The sequence below is a fragment of the Pristis pectinata genome, chromosome 6, assembly GCF_009764475.1.
Source record: "Pristis pectinata isolate sPriPec2 chromosome 6, sPriPec2.1.pri, whole genome shotgun sequence".
Taxonomy (NCBI): domain Eukaryota; kingdom Metazoa; phylum Chordata; class Chondrichthyes; order Rhinopristiformes; family Pristidae; genus Pristis; species Pristis pectinata.
Window position 1 is genome coordinate 48,798,254 of NC_067410.1, and position 22,851 is coordinate 48,821,104.

At 41.3% G+C, this 22,851-nt stretch overlaps 1 protein-coding gene across 5 annotated transcripts in view; it reads left to right on the plus strand.

The window, feature by feature from the left end:
* The window catches only part of LOC127571580 (DDB1- and CUL4-associated factor 1-like), an 83,538-nt gene that overhangs the window by 23,486 nt on the left and 37,201 nt on the right, over positions 1-22,851 (plus strand). For 3 of the 5 annotated variants that reach the window (XM_052018090.1, XM_052018092.1, XM_052018091.1), the window contains exons 4-13: positions 603-676; positions 1,688-1,801; positions 10,463-10,600; positions 11,930-12,430; positions 14,043-14,144; positions 16,492-16,650; positions 17,133-17,312; positions 18,079-18,288; positions 19,616-19,681; positions 20,181-20,350. In XM_052018090.1, coding sequence (XP_051874050.1) covers positions 603-676; positions 1,688-1,801; positions 10,463-10,600; positions 11,930-12,430; positions 14,043-14,144; positions 16,492-16,650; positions 17,133-17,312; positions 18,079-18,288; positions 19,616-19,681; positions 20,181-20,350 — 1,714 coding nt within the window. The remainder of the gene's footprint in view (positions 1-602; positions 677-1,687; positions 1,802-10,462; positions 10,601-11,929; positions 12,431-14,042; positions 14,145-16,491; positions 16,651-17,132; positions 17,313-18,078; positions 18,289-19,615; positions 19,682-20,180; positions 20,351-22,851) is intronic. The other 2 variants (XM_052018093.1, XM_052018094.1) reach the window with 1 other exon arrangement.

Sequence of the window (22,851 nt, forward strand, 5' to 3'; positions counted from 1 at the left end):
AAGCCCTAGAGACAGCAAAGTCTGCTAGGAGTGTGAGAGTTAAGGAGATTTGTGGAGGAAGGGAGCACAGGAACTGAAAAGCTAGATAGTGAGGAACTCGTTCTTCAATTTCAATCTTGGACCTGGAGTACAGTCTTAAAATTAGCACCTGGACTTTATGCAGAAAGCGCAGTGGAACTCTGGAATGCCCTTCAACAAGTGGCAGGTGATATTGAACCAGTAGAAATTCTAAATTGAGATTGATTTGTTTAACAAGATCAAAAGCATAAAAGGTTATGGACCTTGGTCACGTGACAGCCACAGTCCCACTGAAAACTGGAACAGGACTGATGTCTACTCCTATGCAAAGGGGAAAAGTTCCACTTTACCTAGTCCTTAACAGATTACTTTCAACTTAATGCATGTTTACAGATTGAGAAAAGTGATCACAAACTTTAGCAGTGTTACTGACAAATTTGAGTTCACCTCTTTAACAAAAAAAACCCTCAACAGAAAACTAAACAGACTGAAGTTTTTAAAAAAAACACTAACTAAAGCCTTGATAGCAGAAATCTAATGTGAAGATGTGTAATACAAATTAAATTAACATATATTTCTTTTAGGTCGTGCGGATCCAGAATGTAGGTTGGGACATCTGTTAAAAATTCTCTTTAAAAATGATGACTTTATGAATTCGGTAAGTTGGGCCTACTACTGAATAATTTAAGTTTGGTTCAAGAGAAAATCAATAGAATGGAAGAAAAAACATATAAATTTAGCCCCAACTCTAATCAAAGCCCACCTCTTAGACCTGTGGAAGTAAACCCACTCAACTGATTTTTAACCCATGGCCTTGTGAATTTTTTTTCCCTTTGCATATCTCCAGTTCTCCTTGTGAATGAACAGAATCAACAGTAACATTCAGAGTTCTATCCCTTTCTACCCTATCCACCCACATTCATTCCTCCTGTATGCTTGGTGCTCTGAGGATCATCCCTTGAACCCTTAACTCCCCATTAAGTTTGTCATTTTATTTTCTATTCTGATGAACCACGTCCCTTTTGTGACCTAACCCTTATTATACAGGTCATCCTTTCATATGTTTGCTTTAATGGATATGTTTTAGGATGCAAGTAGTCTCATCCTCTTACTCAAGTTAAACAAACCAAAGTGACAAATATCAGATGTGAAAACTTGTGTCTCGTAAAAGAGCAGCTGCCATCAACATGCACACAATTGCTATAAGCTGTTAATCTGCTCCTGTGGCAAAAAATATTAAATGTGTTTTCTGGCTAAATAGGAATTTATGTGTGAGATTTAAAACTAACAGTTGTGATGCTTTGAACCATTAACACAGAAGATGAAAATGATTTTGAGATTGTGCTTTAAAGCAGGGGGGGAGAAAAATATTGCTTGATACTCTGTCCCAGCCCCTCGTTCCATGCTTGGCCCTGTTTTTCCACTCTCAGCTGTTTCACTTGCACCCCCCCCCCCCCCATAAAACATGTGGCTCTTTTTTTTCCCCTGCTATCATCCCCCATCCACCCTCCAGCCTTTAACTTCTTTGAGGATTTGCAGTGGAGAATGAGGAATTCATTGAGTTCTGCTATTAAATTGCTGTGGTATAATTTTTTAAGCAAATAAGCACACAGTCCTTGATTTGTGATCTGATTTTGTCTTTCCATATTTTCCTCTTTGCCTTGGTAAGCTGGTGAATACTTATGTGATGACTAGTAGAGACCCTGTAGTCAACACTTCAGCATGTAGACTTCTGTTGGACATCATGCCTGGATTGGAAACTGCTGTCGTCTTTCAGGAGAAGGTAGGAAGAATAATGCTTTTGCAATTGAGGGTGTTTTTATTGGGTTATGTCCCAGTGTATAGAAGTACTATAATCACAATCTAAATTGTACTACTCCATCAGAAGTGTTAACTGCTTTCAACTTGAGTATGAATTGCCATAGCTGAAATACCAACATTTGTAGCAGCATTAACCTACAAAGCAGTAGCAAACTTCAGTCTCTTCCTTTAGGTCAAGTGTTGGAGTCGAAATGTAAGTTGGTGCCTACGTTGAGAAGAGGTGGGCGTGATGAGATTTGAGCCATAATGGTTAGATGATGTCAGCCTGGAGCTGATATGTGAGTGGAAGGCAAGGAATGCCACACTATGTCTGTCCATGAGGAATATATGTTGGAGTACTGCAGAATGGCCTTATGATATGGGACATGTTATATTCTAAAGTAAAATAATGTGAAAGGGTGTAATATTCTTCCCCAGGCAGTTTCGAGGTCTTCTCTGCTAGTTCTGGATGAGTGTTAGGTGCATAGTAAATCAAGCAGAATTCAGATAAATGTGGGAAAAAGAGAGAGCTGGCAGTATTAATTGATTTCAATGCAGATGGGGCTATTATGTATCAGAGCTGTAAAACCGCCTGTTTCTGTGTTGTACATTATGTAATTTGCATCCCATGTTTTTGACAATTGTTATAAGTTATCAGTTATAAATTTATTTTGCTTTGTATCCATCTCATGATCAAGCTTCAGCTCCATCCTCTACTTCTGTTTTCTTTTGCATTTCGTTACACCAACTTGGGGGTAGTTTCAATATTGGACACATCTTTGTGGATTAGAATTGGGGAAGAACCAGCCAGCACTTATCTTGTCAGATCCATATTTGGTTTTTGTGGAGCATGTATTAAGAAGCTCCATGATTCACCTTGTAGTGCTTGAGCAGATCAAACTACCATTCCTGTTGTGATTTGATTTGTTTGAATTTGCCCTTTCTGTGCTCTTTTAACTTTGAGAGGCTTTATGTAGAGTCTTGGAAATTAAATTTCCATTGTACAACTATTTTTCTTGTCTGCATTTTCCCTCAATTTTTAAAAATTATTTTTAATCCACTGTAGCTTGGAAATATTTTCAAAACATAATCTGCCATTAAGCTACAAAGATTTAAGGCTAAATGACCATAAATTTGAGCAGCTTAAAGGAAAGAGGTCAAGGGTTTTGAAGAGGGAATTCCTTGGCAGATTGAGGATGGAGTGATTAGATATAGGCTTCATCAGGCATCATAGGGTTGGAGGAGATTATAAAAATTGGGGTGGCATGCAGAGATTTGTGAACAAGAATTTTAAAACTGAGGTGTTGCTAAACTAGGAGCCAAAGTGGCTCAAGTAGTAAACAGGACTTAATGAGTTGGGAAGGAAAGGGTTGGATGAGTTCCACATTTGCAAAAGGTAGAACCAGCGGGTAACGGGAAGTGTGTTGAGATAGTCTGGAGGTTAATAACCTGGATTGAAGGTTGAGTGTGGGTTGCTTTCTTCACATTTGCTTGAAACTTGCCACAATTTAGCTGTGTCTGGCAACACATGGAATGGTCAACTCTGGGTGCATCTACCCAGGTTTCTGTTCCTCTCCTTCAGCTCCCCTTCCCTTCATTTAAAATGAGATTTCCATTCTTAGTGGGTAATTTATTCAAGAGTGTAACCAAGCTCGGTGATGGTGTGCCCCATAGCTGTCACTGGTGGTGCAAAGGAAATCAGGGATGAACAGAGGAATGAAGAAATCTGTTGATTGCAGGTTACAGTAATGAGGAGGAACAAGTAATGAAAATTTTAAATTGCATCACTGGAGATTATAAGGGCAAAGCATTTTTTGTTGAGCCATTCAAAGAATTTTTGTGTGACAGTGCAATTAAAACAGCAAATTCTATTTAATCTTATAATCACCAAACAGCCCTGCTTAGAAATTTAGCCCAGTGAATTCTGGGGGGAGGGAATTAGTGGAGGCAGCTAACAAATGGTTAGTCTTCGTGACAAAGTCCAGGGGCTCCTCAAATTTGAAGGTCTAAGGAAAGTTTAGAAAAGCAGGTTTGCTTTCAAGATAGTAGTAGAATATGCAGAATTTTTTGGTTAAAGAGAGCAAGACCTTTGTAATCTGCTAGATTTGGTGATCCATTCTCTGTTGAATTCCATGTCCACTCAAGGTTGCACTCACTGAACAAGGGAGCAGAGAAGGTCATACCTGTGTGAAAGATTTAATGGGACTGTGGGTATCATAGTTAAAGATGAGAAAGGAAGTCTTAAGTGTGGATGTAGGTAAATTGAGATTTTTTTTTCTCCAGGAAAAGAAATAGAAAATGGTGTTGATAGGGGGCTCTGGGTATTAGAATAAATGAATCTATAAGAGTAAAAAGTACATGCAAGAGCAGCTGACGACTAGTCCATAATCTCTGAACCCTGTAGGAAATTGAGGATCAATATGCGCAAAAAGTGCTGGAGGAATTCGGCAGGTCAGGCAGCATCTATGGAGGGAAATAAATAGTTGACTTTTCAGGTCTCAACCTGAAATATCAACTGTTTTATTTCCCTCTATAGATGCTGCCTGACCTGCTGAGTTCCTTCAGCACTTTTTATGTGTGTTGCTCCAGATTCCAGCACCTGCTGAATCTCTTGTGTCTCAAGAAGCTGAGGATGCTTTGCATATCTTGGGGGACACTGTTGAAAGTAACTATAGGTGGTCATAGTTTAAGGTTTGTGAGCCGAAGGTAACTGGAGTCACTGCAGAGCAGTGGGGTTCTGTGAATCCAGGAGGTGGTTGCCTTCAGCCACAGAATTTGGCATAGTAAATGGCTGGCCATCCTAAAGGGAAGAAAGTACAGGAATTTTCAGGGTGCACTCATCAAACCAGAAATCAGCATTGGGTGCTGGTGGGCGTGGTGACATCGTGGAGTACAGCCCAGACATGACACCTTGGCACAAAAGACTGCACAGAGGGAAAGAGCAATGAGTAGAAGTGCAATTCTCTGCTTGAGGGTATGGACTGTAATTGGTATGTTGTTCTCTTAGTGGCAGAGTAAAAATTCACAGCCAGAGCACAGTGTGAGGAGTGTGGTTGTCAGATGTCAAGCAATTTGTTGGTACAGTTCCCAGTGACTTGGGTTTTGGTGCAGGAGATCTGAGTTTCTGAAAGTCTGACCACTAGAGAGTTTAAAAGTAGGGCTTTGATGATTAGTCCAGGAGCTTCATGCCTGCAAGAGTAGAATTAGGAAGATAAGGCAGATTAATGCATAGTGCATATTCTTGGGATATTACAGACTATTTCTGGGGCAGTCAAGAAACAGGACTGGAATTAACACCCTTGTAAGGAAGTTTGCAAGTGGGGAACTTTTAAACTAAATTTAAATTTAGATGGGCACTAACTTGTAACAGTCAACAAAAAGAAAAGGCGCAAATGAGGATTAGAGGGATCAGCACTGGAGTCAGAAGTATAGTTAAACATGGAAACGGGCTAAGAGAGATCAATAGTCAAATGTTTGAATGCATGTATGAATCCATGAAGTGCATAAGGTTTTTAAGGTACTCAGAAAAGAGGGGAAAGAAACTGGTGTGGCAGTACTGATTGGAGAGCTTCGATAGTGCTGGAGGGACAGATAAAGGGTGACCTTGGGTCAAAGGCAGAATCTACTTGGAGAGAGTTAAGCAGGCAGGGCTTTCTCACTACAGGGTCTGTTTTCGGCCTAACAAGGAAGGAGACATTGCTGGACCTATCCTGGGGAGTGGGTTTAGAACATAGAAAAACTACAGCACAATTCAGGCCCTTCGGCCCACAAAGCTGTGCCGAACATGTCCCTACCCTAGAAATTACTAGGCTTACCCATAGTCCTCTATTTTTCTCGGCTCCATGTACCTATGCAACAGTCTCTTAAAAGACCCTATTGTATCCGCCTCCACCACCGCTGCTGGCAGCCCATTCCACGCACTCACTACTCTGAGTAAAAAAACTTACCCCTGACATCTCCCCTATACCTCCTCCCCAGCACCTTAAACCTATGTCCTCTATGGCCACCATTTCAGCCCTGGGGAAAAGCCTCTGACTATCTACCCGATCAATACCTCTCATCATCTTATACCTCTATCAGGTCCCCCCTCATCCTCCATCGCTCTAAGGAGTAAAGGCCAAGTTCTCTCAACCTACTTTCATAAGGCATGCTCTGCATTCCAGGCAGCATCCCTGTAAATCTCCTCTGGACCCTTTTCTATGGCTTCCACATCCTTCCTGTAGTGAGGTGACCAGAACTGAGCACAGTACTCCAAGTGGGGTCTGACCAGGGACCTATATAGCTGCAACAATACCACTCGACTCCTAAATTCAATTCCCCAATTGATGAAGGACAATACACCATATGCCTTCTTAACCACAGAGTCAACCTGCCCAGCCGCTTTGAGCGTCCTATGGACTCGGACCCCAAGATCCCTCTGATCCTCCACACTGCCAAGAGTCCTACCATTAAGACTATATTCTGCCATCATATTTGACCTACCAAAATGAACCACTTCATACTTAATCTGGGTTGAACTGCATCTGCCACTTCTCAGCCCAATTTTGCATCCTATCTATGTCCCTCTGTAACCTCTGTTTTGTGCAAGTGTTAGTGGGAGAACATTTAGAAAACGGTGATCTTGGTTACATTTAGATTAGTATTGTTCAATGTGTAAGAAATGGTCTAAAGTTGATCTTTTTAAGTGGAGGGAAGATGACCAATGAAGTAAAAAGGGATTTCGCCTGGATAAAGTTAAGTTAAAGATTGACTAAATTCTAAATTGACTGAAAGTAAAATTAGAATTGGTAAACTTTGAAGAGGTATACCCTAGGTATATTCTCAAAAGGGACTAATAAGGTAGACCATACAAAGAGCTGAGTAACATAGGGACCTTGGAGTACATGTCTAAGGATTCCTGAAGACAGCAGGTTGGGATGAAAGCATGTAGGATATTGCTTTCATTAGCCAGGGTATAGAATATAAGAGTAGTGAGGTTCTGGTGCATTGGTTAAGCCACATCTGCAGTACTGTGTGCAATTTGGGTTGCCACATTACAAGAAATTAAAAAGGACATCAAACACAACTTAATAGGTCTGTTTCATCGTGTTATTGTGGAATATGTTGTGCTTGTTTTACTTGAAATACTGTTTAGTATTTCAAACAGTTTGTTTAGTATTTCTAATAGTCAGAGAAAATGGTGAAAAGTTCTTATCAAAAATAAAATGGGAAGTCTGTGATTGCACTGGAAAGGGTACAGTGGCAATTTGCCAGGATGTTGCCTGGGATGGAGAGTTTCAGCTATGAATGAATAGGCTGAGTTTGTTTTCCTTGGACCATAGAAGGCTGAGGGGGTACCTGATAATGAGGGGTATAGAAAAACATTTTCCCTTTTGAAGTGGTGTCTAAAACCTGAAGACATGGGTTGAACATAAGGGGTAGGAGATTAAGGAAAAATTGCTTTCACCCAAATGTGGTTGAAATCTGGGACCTATTGCCTGAGAGGATGGAGGAGGCAGGTACTCTCACAACATTTAAGAATTATTTAGATGAGCACTTGAAACCCCAAGGCATAGAAGCTATGGGCTAAGTATTGCAAAATAGGATTAGTATTGATGGCCAGCATGGACGCTGTACTATGCGACTCTGATTCTGAGTCAGACTCTTAAAAGAGTAGGTAACAAAATTGAGGCCATGGGATAAAGGGCCAATGGTGGCATGGATAAGAAATTGATATAAGGGTTGTAAGAAATTGTTATTTTCTGGACTGGAGAATGGTTGACAGTAGTGTTCCTCAGGTAAATGCTAGGACTACTTTTGATATTAATGACTTGGATATAGATGTGTAGGTAGAGATTAAAAATTGCAGATGATGCAAAACTTAGTATAGTAACTGTAAAAGCATGAGGATATAGGTTGGCGAAATTGGCAGGTGAGATTTATTGCAGAGAGGTATGCAGTAATGCCTTTTGGCAGGGAATGAGAGCCATTAAAGACTACATTATATGAATCTAAAAGGACCCGTTGAATGTGTGCATTAATCTTTGAAAGTGAGTTTGGGGTGAGGTTAGTAAAGTATTTGGGTTCCTTAGACATGAAATACTAAAGGCTAGGGTTTATTTGGGTCCTTTATATCACTGGTTAAGCCCCAGCTGGGGTATTCCATTTATCAAACTTCATGGGTGGCAAACACATTGAGTGGCTTAGCTTGTAACAAAGAAGTTTGAGAACCGGTTTAACAGAGGTCCACAAGATCATGGTGAGTGTAGATGGGGTAAACAGAGACTCACTCTTCTCATTAGCAGATGGCTCAAGGACGAGGAGACACAACTTTAAAGTGATGGGCAGAAATAAATGGAAATGAGGATTCCCACCAATCTAATAGACAGCACATTCCAGATTACTACCATTTCACACAGGTAATGGTCTAGAATGTACTGTGTATATGGGTGGTGGAAATAGTTAATTAGTGGCTTCAGAAGGGAACTGAAAAGGAAAATAATTTTCAGGCCTGTAAGGGAAAGACATAATTGTATAAAGAGCTGGAGCTGACTCAGGAATTACGGGTGCAATGATTCTATGAAAAAGCAAACAGTGGTAAATTTGATCACCATAAGATCAAGAAGCAGTGAAGAAATCGACTGCATCCTGAAGAGTGAAGCTAGCTTGGAACCAGACTGATTGCAGCTCAGTCTGTCAGAAGCCCAATTGCTGTGGATATCCACTGCCAGGGTGAGGCCCAACACAAATTCAAGGAACAACACCTCTGTGTTCTGCCTGGGTAGTCTACAACCCAATGGCATGAACATTGAGTTTTCCAAATTTAGGTAGCCCTCCCCTCTGGTTTTTTTCCCCCCATTTCCCCTCACCCCTCTTTCCCCCACCCCCACAATCCCCATTATCTTTGTCCCCCTCCTGCTTGTTCAATCCACCCACTACACACACACTTCACCTACAGGCCTCCCTGTCTGGTCCTAGCTCCATTTGCCATTTGCCATTCACCTCTTTCTCCCCCCCCAGTAGTTCCCATTTTCACTTCCTTATCAGATTCTAACACTGGCAGCCTTTTGTTTCTGTTTATCTCCCTCCAGCAGCTGTCTCCAATCTTCACACTCCCCTCCTCCTCCTACCTCATTTCATCTGCCTTAGTTTTTTCTCTATCATTACTATCATCTATCATTCACCTGCCACTGTCTTCAAACTCCACCCACCCTCCTCCCCTACTTGGTACAACCTGCCTGTTATCTTTCACCCCACCTCAGTCCACCAATCACCTTGGATTCCTGTCTCAGCATTTCCCTTTTCCTCTTTATTAATGGCCAGCTCCACTTTGTCCTGATACAGGGTTTCAACCCGAAACATCAGCAGTTCCTTCCCCCTACCACAGATGTTGCTCAAACCGCTGAGTTCCTCCAGCAGATTGTTGCGCCGTGGGTATAACCTGATCAAAGATGACTTTAAACAATTGAGCAGGAGGACAGCAGCTGTTATGGAGTTACAGTATAGTCCTTTGCAGAGTCTTAAGAATTGGTTGCTACCTGAAGATGTCCAGGAATTAACAAAAGCAAAGCCTTAATTTGTAACTACCTTTCTGGATCTGAAAATTGAAATGACAACTTTTTGCTTTGTGTAGCACCTTTTGTTTGCAACCACTGATGTACTTATCGAATGTGGTCACTAATGAAAGAAACTGGCAACCTTGTTTTAAGCTCTAACAGCAATGTAGTAATTGTCAAATCTAATGTTTTAGTGATGTTAGCTGAAGGATACATATTAGCCATAACACAAGGGAAACGGCCCAACTTAAATAGTGCCATGAGATCTTTTGCATTGAGTGGAGGGGACCAGTGGGGCTGGTATGATGTCTCATTTGGAAAATGGCAAATTGACAACCCAGCACACTCTTAGTTCTGAACTTGGATATCAGCCTAGGTATTATGCTCAAGTATCTAGAGTGGGACTTAAACTCCTGACCTTTTGAATTGGAGGCAACTGTGCCATAGCTGTGTAACAAATGAACAATATTGAGACACATTTCACATAATTGTAAGATCACTAATACAACATGTATTCTGGTAAAGAGCCATCATCTAGTAGAAATTTGAGCCATGGATGGAGATATTAGGATAGGTAACTAAAAGCTAGCTGAAAGATTGACGTGTAAGAGACCAGAACTGGAGGTGGTATTTAGAAATGGAGTTTATCATAGATCAAGGACACTGGTGTTGGTTTTTTCAATATATAATTGGAGAAAGTTTCATGTGTACTTAGAAGAGAGAAGATTACTTCTGTCATTTTCAGGTGAGTAGGTTTCAGGTTTTGGGCACAGATCATGATTTAAGAACTCCACCCCCCAGCCTCTTGAGGGGGGAATTTCTTCATCATCTTGATCCTGATGGAATTAGTGGATCTTATCCACACCAAATCATGCCCTCCTGTTGTTGTTAATGTTCTGGCTTTTATTTCAGTTTGCACAATAAATGGCCAGTTGGGTGAAGTAAATGTTCTGTGCCTTTGAGAGAATTAATATCATGATTTTCTTGTTTGGTTAACTTTATTGGTAATGGAATTATTTAAACTGTGACATCAAGCTGCTTAAGATTTGTCTGATGGGGACATTAGAGGAATCCTATTTATTGATGATATGATTTTGTATTTGCTTTAGGAGGGGATTGTAGAAAATTTATTCAAGTGGGCAAAAGAATCCGATCAGCCATTGAGAACCTATGCTACGGGTCTCCTTGCTGGAGCCATGGAAAACCAAGACATTGCAGCCAACTACCGGGAGGAAAATTCGCAGATGGTAAGAATTGTGACACTGCTCTTTAAAGGTTTGGAAACTTAGTGTGTATAGTTCAAGGTACCCGTAACCCATAAAAATATCTCCTGTGAATTCTTCATGTTTATAGGTTTTGACAGTTTTCCACAATTGAAATAAAAATTGGATCTAATCGTGCATTTATGTGTATGTCCGTAACATTAATGTTTCTGAACTTTTACCTTCGATATCAAAGGAACAGTCACTTGGTAGCTTTTAGTGTATAGTTGTAAGTGTTACAAAGAGTCCTTTACTGCTATCTGTGACCATTGCCACCGCACACTTAGATCTTTACAAAGCTCAGTAGAAAGTATAGCTTTCCCTTTTCGTTGGATTTCCTTGAGTCAGGCTTTACTCGGGTTGGGAGAACAAACCCTTCCCTACACTGCTCTTTACGGAAATTCGGGGATATTGGTGGGTGGCCCTGTTGAATTAATGGAAACTATCTTCATTCCCAGCACATTATCCCCACCACCCACCTTGCTTTCTAAAGTAGTTGACCTCTACTGTACATTCTCTGATTAAATCAAGAATTTGCTCATCCTTTTGCTGCTGTGTTTCTAAACAAAAACTGAGTAGTGAGTAGTTGCTACTATTTCAAAGATTTTACTAAGATCTTGTGAGTGTTGGGAAAATGTGTATTTGAAAAGAATATGAATCATGCAGAATCCAGATTGGGTCTCGAAGTATTTAAAGGGCAAGCTTCCAAGGAACTTTATACGTTTGTTACATATTTGAGTCTCTTTAATGCTTCCTTTAGTCTCTGGATAATAGAGATGTTGTCCACTTTGGTTACTCGGCTTTCTGTGCTGCTTTCGTGTGTTATGCAGTCACATGCTGGTCATGAATTGGATAACAGCAGCAGCACTGTTTATATCAGTGGACTGGTGTTGTCACTTCTGAAAGAGTTGTTGTTTCCTGAAGAGTTTCTTGTGCTCCTTCTGAAGATGGCAGCAACTCCTAATTCCAGAATTATAAGGAGAGAATTGATGACTGAGGGTGGGTTGGATGAAGGCAGGTTGTTACTGGCACTTTGTTTTGGATATATTCCTGCATTGTAAGTGTAATTGGTTCTACAGTACTAAAAGCATAGTGATATCAATAAACTTCAAACCTAAAGGGAACCCGTTTTGCGGTTCACCTTTCTGTAGTTGACTTTCAGGAGTAAGTAGGGCAATCCTATCTTCAATACACATGCTGATTTTTGTTCCAGAGTGTTACTGACCACTGTGCGAAAATTTCGATTTAAGATTTACTTTTGCAGAAAGATTGCTTTCTTTAATGCACTCATGGCCTTTTCCAATTTGTACAAAGGTACCAGTGATGCTGCAGCGCTTACGAGACTTGCAAATACAAGAACTGGAGAACAACCAGAAGACAAAATGGCAAAGCCCACGGAGGCCACATTTCACAGCTTTGCTTCCAATGGACGAGGAAGCAGTGGACATGGACTATGGTGACACCTTGAAAGCTCAGGATGGGGAGGACTGTGCCAACAATCTTTCCTTCCAATTAAATTCTTCACACAAAACCAGCAGTAGGATTAACTCCTCCATCAAGACTGCAGAGAATGAGGAAGGAATGAAGGGCAAGGATGGGCGAAGGACTGAGAGAGAGGATGTAAATAAAGCAGCCAAACAAAGACTCAGTTTTACAAACTTGGACCCTGAACGAATATGTAATGAGCAGTCAAATAGCTGGTCAGAAATGTCACCGTGGGTAATTGGCACTAATTATAGCCTTTACCCTTTGACACCTGCCATTGAGCAAAGATTAATTTTACAGTATTTAACACCTCTGGGGGAATATCAGGAGGTGAGTTGCAAAGCTGATTTTTTTTTGCTGTAACATCCTCTATTTCCCATTCTCTTTGATCCACAAAGATGGTGTGTTTTGATACAACTGACTTCTAGTCCTTGTTGGAGACCACAAGACATGTTGGTTTGGACCTGGAGCCACCTGTAAGCCTGACATGTATAGAATGTTTAGGTATAGAAAACAAAAAGCCTTTCCCCAAATATAGGAAACCACAGCTTCCCCCTGCTGTGGTTGATTGAGCCCTCAAGCACATTTCCTCTATTTCCTGTATGTCTACTCTCGCCCTCCCTCTCCCTAGACAGAACAGAGAGAGAGTTTCCCTTGTCTTCACCTTTCACCCCACTAGTCTCCCCATCCAGCATGCCATCTCTTGCCATTTCTGCCAAACACATCTCGCTGTCCTCTACCCTGCCACCCCATTTCTGCTTTCCACAGGGACAGCGTTCTCTGTGACTCCCTGATCCAACTCATCCCTCCCTGTCCCCTGGCACTTTTCCCTGCATCTGTAGGAGGTGCCACTCTGGTCCCTACCCATCCTCCCTCACCACCATCCAGGAACCTAAACAGTCCTTCCAGGTGAGGCAGAGATTCGCATGCATCGCTTTCAACCTCATTTATTGCATTCAGCACTCTTAATGTGGCCTCCTCAATGTCAGCAAGGCTAAGGATAGACTAGGCAACAGTGTCTTAGAGCACTTGTGCTCTGTCCTCAATAGCCATCCTGAGCTGGTTGAATGTCATTTCATCTCCCCTTCCCATTCCCACACCAACCTGTGTGTCCTCTGCCTTCTGCACTGCCACAGTGAGGCCAAACGCAAACTGGAAGAACAGCACCTCGTATTCTGCTTGGGTAGCCTACAGTACAATGGCATGAACATTGAATTTTTCAATTAAAGGTAACCCACTCCTCGTGTTCCTTTCTCACTCCCACTAGTCCACCCAGGGTCTCTCTCCCTTTTTTCACCTTTTCCATCGCACCTTTCATATCCCCTTCCCCACCTGGTTCCATTTGCCTATCATCTCCCCTTCCCACCTCCCCCATAATCCCTCCCCCATCTGGCTCCATCCCACCCCTATCCGCAATCTGGTTCCACTCATCACCTACCAGCTTCTGTCTCGCCCCTCCCTCTCACTTGTTTACACTGACTATCTTCCCTCTGAACTCTGTCCCAATGCTGGGTCTTGACCCGAAATGTCAACCATCCCTTTCCCTCCACAGATGCTGCTCGACCCACTGAGGTCCTCCAGCAGTTATTTTTGCTCCATATTTCAGCATCTGCTGTTTTTCTGTCTCCATGGATTACAATTTTGATGTGTGGCTGTTAAATGAATAGTTGTCAGATTTAGTTTCTCACAGAACAATAGTGCAGTGCTGTGGTTCTGACGATAGATGTCACTGGTACATCATGGTTCCTCTTGCTGATCTAATATTCGATGTGAAAGTTTTACAGGGGCCTTGACTTGGCCTCTTGGAGTTGTTGTGTGAGACTTCCAGAGTTTCTGTGCCAGTTATACTTAAATTGTTTAGGAACTTTTCTGAAATCTAGATGGCGTTCTTTAATATTTACACACTTACAGTAACTCATTGTTCCTGATCTTTTTCTCCCAGTTGTTGGCTGTGTTTATGCAACTCGGTGCTCGTGAGCTGCTCATGTACTACATCGACTTGAAGCAAACTAATGATGTTCAACTCACCTTTGAAGCACTTAAGGTATGAAAGGACATCCATTCATTTGTGTCTGTCCTTCTCCTGGTGTTGGTACTGTCAAGCCCACTACAGCTTAAAATGACAGGTGACTAAACTGTCCAGTGCAGGACTGAGCCAAAGTAATCAGCCATGATAATCACTGGTTTCTTTAGTTTGTGATTCGTTGATAAAGATGTTACTTGGAGCTGCAGCACTCTGAGGCCTGAAGAAGAAAACCCACGTTAGTGGCTCTCAGATTTTTTTTCTCCGCACCCACCCCAGCCCCTCTCCCATACAGGGGCTGCAATGATGGCATGGCTCACCTTCTGAGAGCGCATTTCTTGAATCACTGCTGTCTGTCTGTCTGAAGGCATTCTCACTTAAATAGGATCTTCTACAGTTTTGATCAATGATAAAAGAACATTCTGAGTTACAGTGGTATGCATCTTGTTATGGAGCATGCTGGCATTGCTGGTTTGGGTGTGTTTTCAAAGAACTGGATTTACTGCATTGCATTTCTAAGTGTACTGACCACCCGTGTGATGAACTCACAATAGGGGTAGTGAATGTTCTGAGTGTTGGATAAGCAGCCGATCAAGGTGGACTGTATGCTTCTGAATGTTGTTGAGCTTATTTGTGTGATGTTCAGATGCACTTGTGAATGTAATACTCTCCATGCCAATATCTACATGGCACACAGTGTTATCCAGCAGAATACCAAGCCTCTGGTCTGCATTTGTAGCTAAAGTATTTATGTGGCTGATCCAGCTAAGTTTCTGGTTGATGGTGATCCCATGCCATCCCAGGATGTTGACGGTGGACAATTTACCACTGTTACCGTGTCTGAATGATTAGTGGACGTGATTAGATACTCTTGTTGGAGATGGTCATTTCCTAATACTTGCCCACTCGAGTCAACTATATACTGGAACAGGATTAGATTCACATGGTGCCCTCATGGTAAAATATCCTGCCAATTCTCTTCATCTAGGATCACACAGAATTATCTAAATAATGAATTGTACAGAATATGCCATTAATTTAAAGTTATTTGCTCCACCAAAGACTCATTTCATTATCAGTCCAGCTTATTTTTCCCATCTTCTGTTTTCTATCTTACCCCTGAATGCCACTTCATATGTTTATGTAGTTTACCCACATGAGCATCTGTACTGTTCTTTCAACCACCTGAGTTAGTGAGTTCCTTATTCAATTTTCTCTTGAATTCCCTGATGGATTTGTCCTTCATTTATATTTATCACTTCTATTTGATCTCCCCATGTATGTCGTCTGAAAGAACTTTCTAGTCACTTCAAGAGTCTTCCCCTATTTGTTAAGAAAGAGCAGAGTAGCCAATCTGTTTCCTCTGTCTTCTGGTATTGTGCTTATTGTTTGAATAAGCTCAGTTGGCTCTTTAAAATATTGGGAATCCAAAGTGTGTAAGATAAGATATCTTTATTATTCACATGTACATCAAAACACACAGTGAAATGCATCTTTTGCGTCGAGTGTTCTGGGGGCAGCCCGCAAGTGTCGCCACGCTTCTGGCGCCAACATAGCATGCTCACGACTTCCTAACCCGTACGTCTTCGGAATGGGGGAGGAAACTGGAGCGCACAGAGGAAACCCATGCAGACACGGGGAGAACGTTCAAACTCCTTACAGACAGCAGCTGGAATTGAACCTTGGTTGCTGGTGCTGTAAAGCATTACGCTAACTGCTACACTACTGTGCCTGCCCCTACTCAAGAATATAGTACTCAAGAATGGGTTATTGTGTCCAGCTTGACACTTGCCTCATTGATAAGTGATTTGAATTGTTCATCTATTCTCTCAAACCAGTTGCATGCCATACTGATTTAATTAATCCCTGTCACATGATCTGTTTAAATACAGTTGGGTACTACATGCCAGAGCTAAAATTGTGAGGAAGTTAACCCTTCTTGATTTGGTATCATGTGATTTCTGCTGGAAAGTGAACATGGGAAAAAATTTGTGTGCAGTTTTTTTTTCCCAGTTTGCCCACCCCTGCCCCAAACCATTTGGAATTCACTTAGTATTATGTGACTGCCTCAGTGAGGTATCTTGTGGTATGAACCATTGCTTTCATCAGAGGGAAATTTTTGGATGGGAGGAAGAGAGGAGTCCACGGAAGAGAAAGTGTCCCTGTACCAAGTTGTTGCTACCTGTTATAACCTTTACTCAAAACATAGTCCAACCTGGGAAGCATTGAGTATTGACCTTTTTGATCTTTGTAGCCCAGGCTTAATGAAGGGTCTTTGTCACTCTGCCATATGCTTGTGCAGTAAGTTACCTATTGACCCTGCTGCTTTGAATCTGTTCATTTGACATCTGCCTTTCCTCCTCCACAGTACCTGGCTTCTTTGTTGTTACACAAGAAGTTTGCTGCAGAATTTGTGGCTCATGAAGGAGTTCAAAAGTTGCTGGAGATCCCCAGGCCCTCCATGGCTGCCACTGGTGTTTCCCTGTGTTTATATTATCTAGCTTACAACCAGGATGCAATGGAACGGGTGAGTCTAACAATGCTAAGAAGTGTCCTGAATTGTTTGGATCTATCTCATTCATAGTAATTTGGGCAGGGATGTTTCGTTTCTTTTTTGGAATGGGTCATGACTGATACACCTGAGCCACAAGGAAACCCTCGAGTGCCATTGTTGTGGCCTGAGAATTATATCCTTAAGGTAGCCAATATTGGAAGGACGATTCTGTATTTGGGGGGGGGGGGGGGGGGGGCGCGGGATGAAGGCCCCTCTGCTGGCAACCTGGTGGAGAGGGGCTAAACCTCTACATTTCCAGCTTTTCCCCTTAAGACAACCAACAGTTAATACAGATCATTTGATCATTAAATTTCTGTTTCTAGTTGACATAGTAACTTCATTAGCTCTTCCTGAGATCATAAAAGCTATAATAAAAATGTTTTTTTTCCTGTTATAAGACAGTGCAAGCATTTAGTACCTGTTCAGCATGATGATCCTTGTTCTTTTCTTTCTAGGTGTGCCTGCTCCCGCACTCCGTGTTGTCTGATGTCGTCAGTTACACCCTGTGGCTGCTGGAGTGCTCTCATGAGTCAGGCCGCTGTCATGCCACTATGTTCTTCTCCATCTCGTTCGCTTTCCGCTCCATACTGGAGCTTTTTGACAAACAGGATGGTCTTCGGCGGGTGGTTAATTTGGTATGGTTGCTGAGGCTCTTTGTGATGCTGTAATTTAATGTTTTGTGTTCTTGTCTTAGTCTGGCACTGGTGCATTCGATAATCTTGCCTTTTTCTGCAGAATAGAGAAAAATAAGTGGAGGAAAGTTGCACACAATCAGGGCAAGTGAGCCATTGCAATAAACTGCTGTTTCAGGTTGCATTGTGATGTAATAAGGGCTAGTAGGGAAGGAGAGAGATCTGACACATGGGCCTCCCAATTCAGCAGGAGGATTGATGTTTCCAATGCCCATTTAAATGTAGGGCAGCTTTGAGAAAAAGAAAATTTGAATTAGTAGTACTCCCTTGGGCCTGTAATCATCCAGATTGTTATTTGTGCCAGCTTGCACATCTCTGGTGGTAATGTAATGGGCACGTTTAAAATGTTAAATGGATTCAATGTATGCAGAGAAATTATTTCTCTTTCCAATGGAGGGAAGCAAGAAGGAGATGATTTAATAAAGCACAGCATTAAGGAGTAAAATTGGGAATATTTTCTCAAAAACATTAAGGAAAATGTAAAAATATCTTAAACTTGATTGGGCCATTCAAAACCAAAAACAATACTTTTCTTATGGCATGAAGATGTTAAGGGAAATGGAATTGAGGCTTCTGAAAGTGGCAGAGCTGCAAATCAAAGATGATCTCATTGAGTGAATGAACTCCTGCTGACCTGTTTTATCTACGCTTAAGATCCCTAATTTGATTTGTTGTATAGCCCGAGTTTAATTTTGTTTAACTCCTATAGATCAGCACACTGGAAATCTTAAACCTGGAAGATCAGGGTGCTCTGCTAAGTGATGATGAGATCTTTGCCAGCCGCCAGACTGCCAAGCACACATGTATGGCACTACGGAGGTACTTCGAGTCACATTTGGGAATTAAGCTGGAGCATGTGAAAAGATCCTTGCAACGAACTGAAGGAGGCGCTATTGTTCACCCACACCCACCATGCAAGGTGTGCGCATAGAAACCTTTGTGAAATCATGTTGATTCTCTCAATGCAGTTGGAGGAATTGGCACCAGAATAAACTATAGCAGAATGGTTTTGGTCTGGTGTTATGAAAGTTTTGAATTATATCTGTGCAACATTCTAAATAATCATAGGCATTCAAAATCAATAATTGCCTTGAATCAAGAATTCTGATTAGGAATGCAAACATTTTTTCTGGGGAGCTGGGGGGGAACACCATCATTCTTGGTAAAAATCCACTGGTATAAAGTATTTTAAAAGCACCTTACCAGTGAGAATAGCTTCTTAACAGATTAGTCCAGCTGTCACATAAGCTGCTGCTTATTACTCGCTACCAAGGTCAACATAGCTATATAAAGGTATCCCGAATGCAGAGCATTCTGCTTTGCAGAAATGCACATCTTGGGAAATCAAGGTTCCTAGTGAGCCTTCAAACTAAACTTCAGTTCCTCCATGGAGCATGTCAAAGCCCTGGTAAAAGGCTTCAGTAATCAGTAAGATAGATTGAAAAATTTTCCTTGTCATGGTGTCTGAAGCTGCAGCGAGGTGTCTTGAAAATATTTCCTATGCTAAATGCTAATCTCAGTGTCCTGAATCTAAAATGTCCCGGGAGGCTATTTCTAAGTTAATCAAAGTGGGAAAGGTAATTGGTCATTTAAAGGTCTTGTATGTTGGTAGATAGCTGTTCAGCATGTTTCATTTCTCATAATTTATACAGTAAATATTATTAAGGAGAAAGAAAGTTCCCCACTAGTCATGAAAATTAAGACTCCTTTATTGGGACATTGTCAAAAACTGCATTCTTTATCCTTCCAAGCCTGCACACAGCAGCTCTTCGTACACGTTATCAATAGATGTAGGAGCCTCTGAGTTGAGCACAAGGATTCTAATGAACAATTACATAATGTATTCATCAGAAGTGTTAACTACCTTAATGCTGCTGTTTATCTTGTAACATAGTTTAAAGTCCTCCTTCACTTTCCCCTTGCCCCTTTCATCTCTAGTATTTGGGTGGTTCATGACATGGTGTTGTCTACTCCTCCGTGAACAAATGAAGCTTTCTGCTTTCTGTGACTTTGACCTAATACTCTAGTTGTCACCTTTCATCAGATGCTGGCTTCCTTTTCATTAGTAAATACACTGGGTCCTGTACAAGCTTTGCTGTTTTCAAGACAGCATCGAAATATAGTTATTGCATCTTCTTCAAGGTGGCAACTATGCATGCTTGGGTTTCAGATATCAGCAGCACCTGTAACTTGACAATGGATTCAGATTTTAAACCAGCCTTTATAAGTGACTTCTCTTTCATCAGACACTGGGTTCCTTTCGAAAGTGGGCATGCTGGGAACAGTTAATGTGTCCTGTATCCAGAAATCAGGTATGGAATTTTTGCCAAAAATGCTTGCCATATCTGATGCATATTTTTGTTCAAGGGGTATGGATGAAGCCTCACTTTGGAAAAATCTTTCTGCTGCTGCTGAGCTAGACCTGCATGGGAGGAAGCTCAAACCTTTGTTTCTTAGATTCAGAAGTTTTGATTCACGGAGGTCTGAGACGTCATTCATGCATCCATTGTAACTTTATCCTTTTCAGGTTGAAAGTTGGTCACGTTTTGGCAACCCCTCCCTGTGTCAGTTCCAGAGTAAATGACAATAAACAAAGATTGTGGATGTTTTTGTTTCCCCAAAGTTGTAGAAACCAAGGATTGATACCTTGAATCCAAAATCTTTTACTCTAAGGAAACCTCTTTTATTTGCCTAATGTTGATCAGTTCCTGACTCTTGTAATACTTGAGTAGCTGCTACACATGAATTCAGACCATGGAGGTTGCGATTGCTCATACTGGAACTAATTTTTTTTTTGATTCTTGCTTCTAGGCCTGTTCCTACACCCATGACCAAGTCATGGAGATGATGGAGTTTCTGATTGAATATGGTCCAGCAAGACTCTTCTGGGAGCCAGCTGAAGTCTTTCATAAGCTCTCCTGCGTACAGCTTCTGTTGCAGCTCATATCCATTGCTTGTGAATGGAGGACTTACTATGGCAGGTAGGCTTTGGTCCATAGCTTCGTTTCCTGTTGAAGGATTGCATCAAAATGTGGTCTTAAAAGGTGTTTGCTGTCACTAAATTCTCTTCCATCATCTTGGCAGTAGCAGTGGAGTCATGAATTTATTCCATTGTTTGTGTTGAACTAGCTTGGCTGTTTCAATCATCTGTATCCCTTTTATGACAAGTCATACTTGGCATACCTGGTGTTGTTTTGTTCTTCTTCAACCTCTTGCTCCATTTACCTGTGTTCACAATTGTGAAAAATATTCAAGACTTGAAATGTGCCCAAATTATAACCACTGTCATTTTGTTTTGTAGCTTATATGAGTGATGGTTTTTTTGTCCAAACCATCTATTTTTTTTAATTATGAAAAATACCTTCAAATTAGTGTTAACAGCACATATCTGTTGAAAATGTAAGCCCTAGCAACTGGATCCATCATGTTTAGGTTTGGTTTTGAAGCTTCACCCTTCTGGTATTATTTTCATAATGTTATAAACTCTCTGAAGGTCATGATGCAGGATTAAGCTCTCAGGGAGGGAATAATTAATCAAATAGTTGATTGATTGAGTTGATCACTTAATTGTTAAAGGCCTGTAAATTGCAGGAGGGAAGGGATTCCCTGGTTTTGAATAATGATATTCAAGTGAGTGAGTGAACACAGAAAATTAAGAGCACTTTGCATGGTCTGTATTTGTCAAGTGTATTTAGTTTAGAGAAATATTGTGGGTACTTTATAGGAATAAAAGCCAAGCCAAAGAATGAGATAAAAACAGAATGCTGGAAATATTCAGGTCAAACAGCAGCATGTAGATAGAGAAAGGTGTTAATATTTCAAGTTGACATTTTATCAGAACAGAAATGAGACACTAGGAAAGGTGGTTATTAAGCTGGATGTGAAAGTTTTTTTTAAGATGAAAGAAACAGATGGAAGGGAATGGACAGAATTGACTCCTTATCAATTTGCTCAATAACATGATCAAATACAGTGAGATGTAGCAAAATCAGCTGAAGATGAGCTTTGTGGATCAAATTATAGGGGGAGATCCCATGAAATATACAGAATTAAAGGTCCAGTAAACAATTGAATGTGTTTCTGGCTTTGAAAGGAATTGAGGGATTTGCTGATGCCTATCTACTGAAGATGGACATGAAGCTGATCTCTGACAAGCCAGTTAGACTTAATGGCTATTATTTATCTATACATGCATTCTCCCACTTTAAATTTATGGGGGAGATTTGACAGGCCTTGAGCCGTTGAAGGGAGGACTTGGAAGTCCCTAGCCAATACCTGTCCTTCTTTCCAGCAGAAAGTGAGACAGCAAGTGCTCCTGAAGTTTGAGATGCTCTCAAATCACTTCTGACCATCTTGAGTGGATCTGCTTCGAGAATGTGGAGAGGTATTTGGACAATCAATAGTGCAGCTGTAGTAACGAAACATGTAGCCATTCTGATCCTGCACAAGCATTCCCATTTCATGCCTCTTCAGATACACGAGTCACAGACAGAGCTTCAAGTATTTGGCAAAGGAAGTTTGTGATTGAGCCAGAGGATTCCATGCTAAGTGTGAGTTAATAAATCTTGGTAGCCTGGATTAGCTAAAAGGAGATTGGGATGGTGTTCTTGTTCCTGTTTATTGTCCAGCTTAAATGTGAGTCTAGCTGTGTGAATGTTGGATGAATTACGATTTGGGGGAGATTATGTTTAATCTTTAGTAAAAGTCCAAAAGGGAGCTCAGTGCAGCAGTTATTATTTATGATGAAGTAGCTGTGAAGTTTGTGGTGGTGTTGGGAGACCTGTTTCTGTATCTCAATTTGGCAGTGACCTTTCACCAAGTGACTTCATCCTTTCAAAGCCATTAGGGTTTTGCTGATAAGGGCTTCCGGCGCTTATCAGCGATACAAACAATAACACCAGATGACTCGTGCTCTGCGTTGTGTTGTTCGTTTCAGTGCTCGCACATCTGATCTTCCTCCAGTGATGTAACCAAGGTGTTGTCTGCGTATAGTTAACACTTGTATCCAGAGGGGAAAAATTGTTGAAAGTTTTCAATGTGAAGTATCTATTCATACTGTTACCTTTGTATTAACATTTATTTCAAACTCTCAAGTTTGAATAAGGCTTTTACTATAGTGCCTGTGTAACCAACTGGAATTAATGAGACTGAACTGTTATCAGACTAACCAAGCAATTCTGCTTCTAGAGAACAGCCACATCTAACCGAGCAAAATGTCCCAATGCAGAGTAAGGGGCTCAGATTTTGATCAAAAACTGGGATAAAAGTGGGGGAGGTTACCGGAAGCAGATGTTTAAGATGGAGAGAGATGTAGTGATCCAGAATGCAGGGCTGACCTGTCTGTTTGAATTAACCCTTGTCTCTCACCTGGGGGGTTAATGGTACTATACACTGAAGTTGTACCTTCTCTTCAGAATCCCCTTTACTTGTGACCACAAGTTCTCAGCTGGGCCCATGAGATGTGTTCCAACAGCGGGCTTCC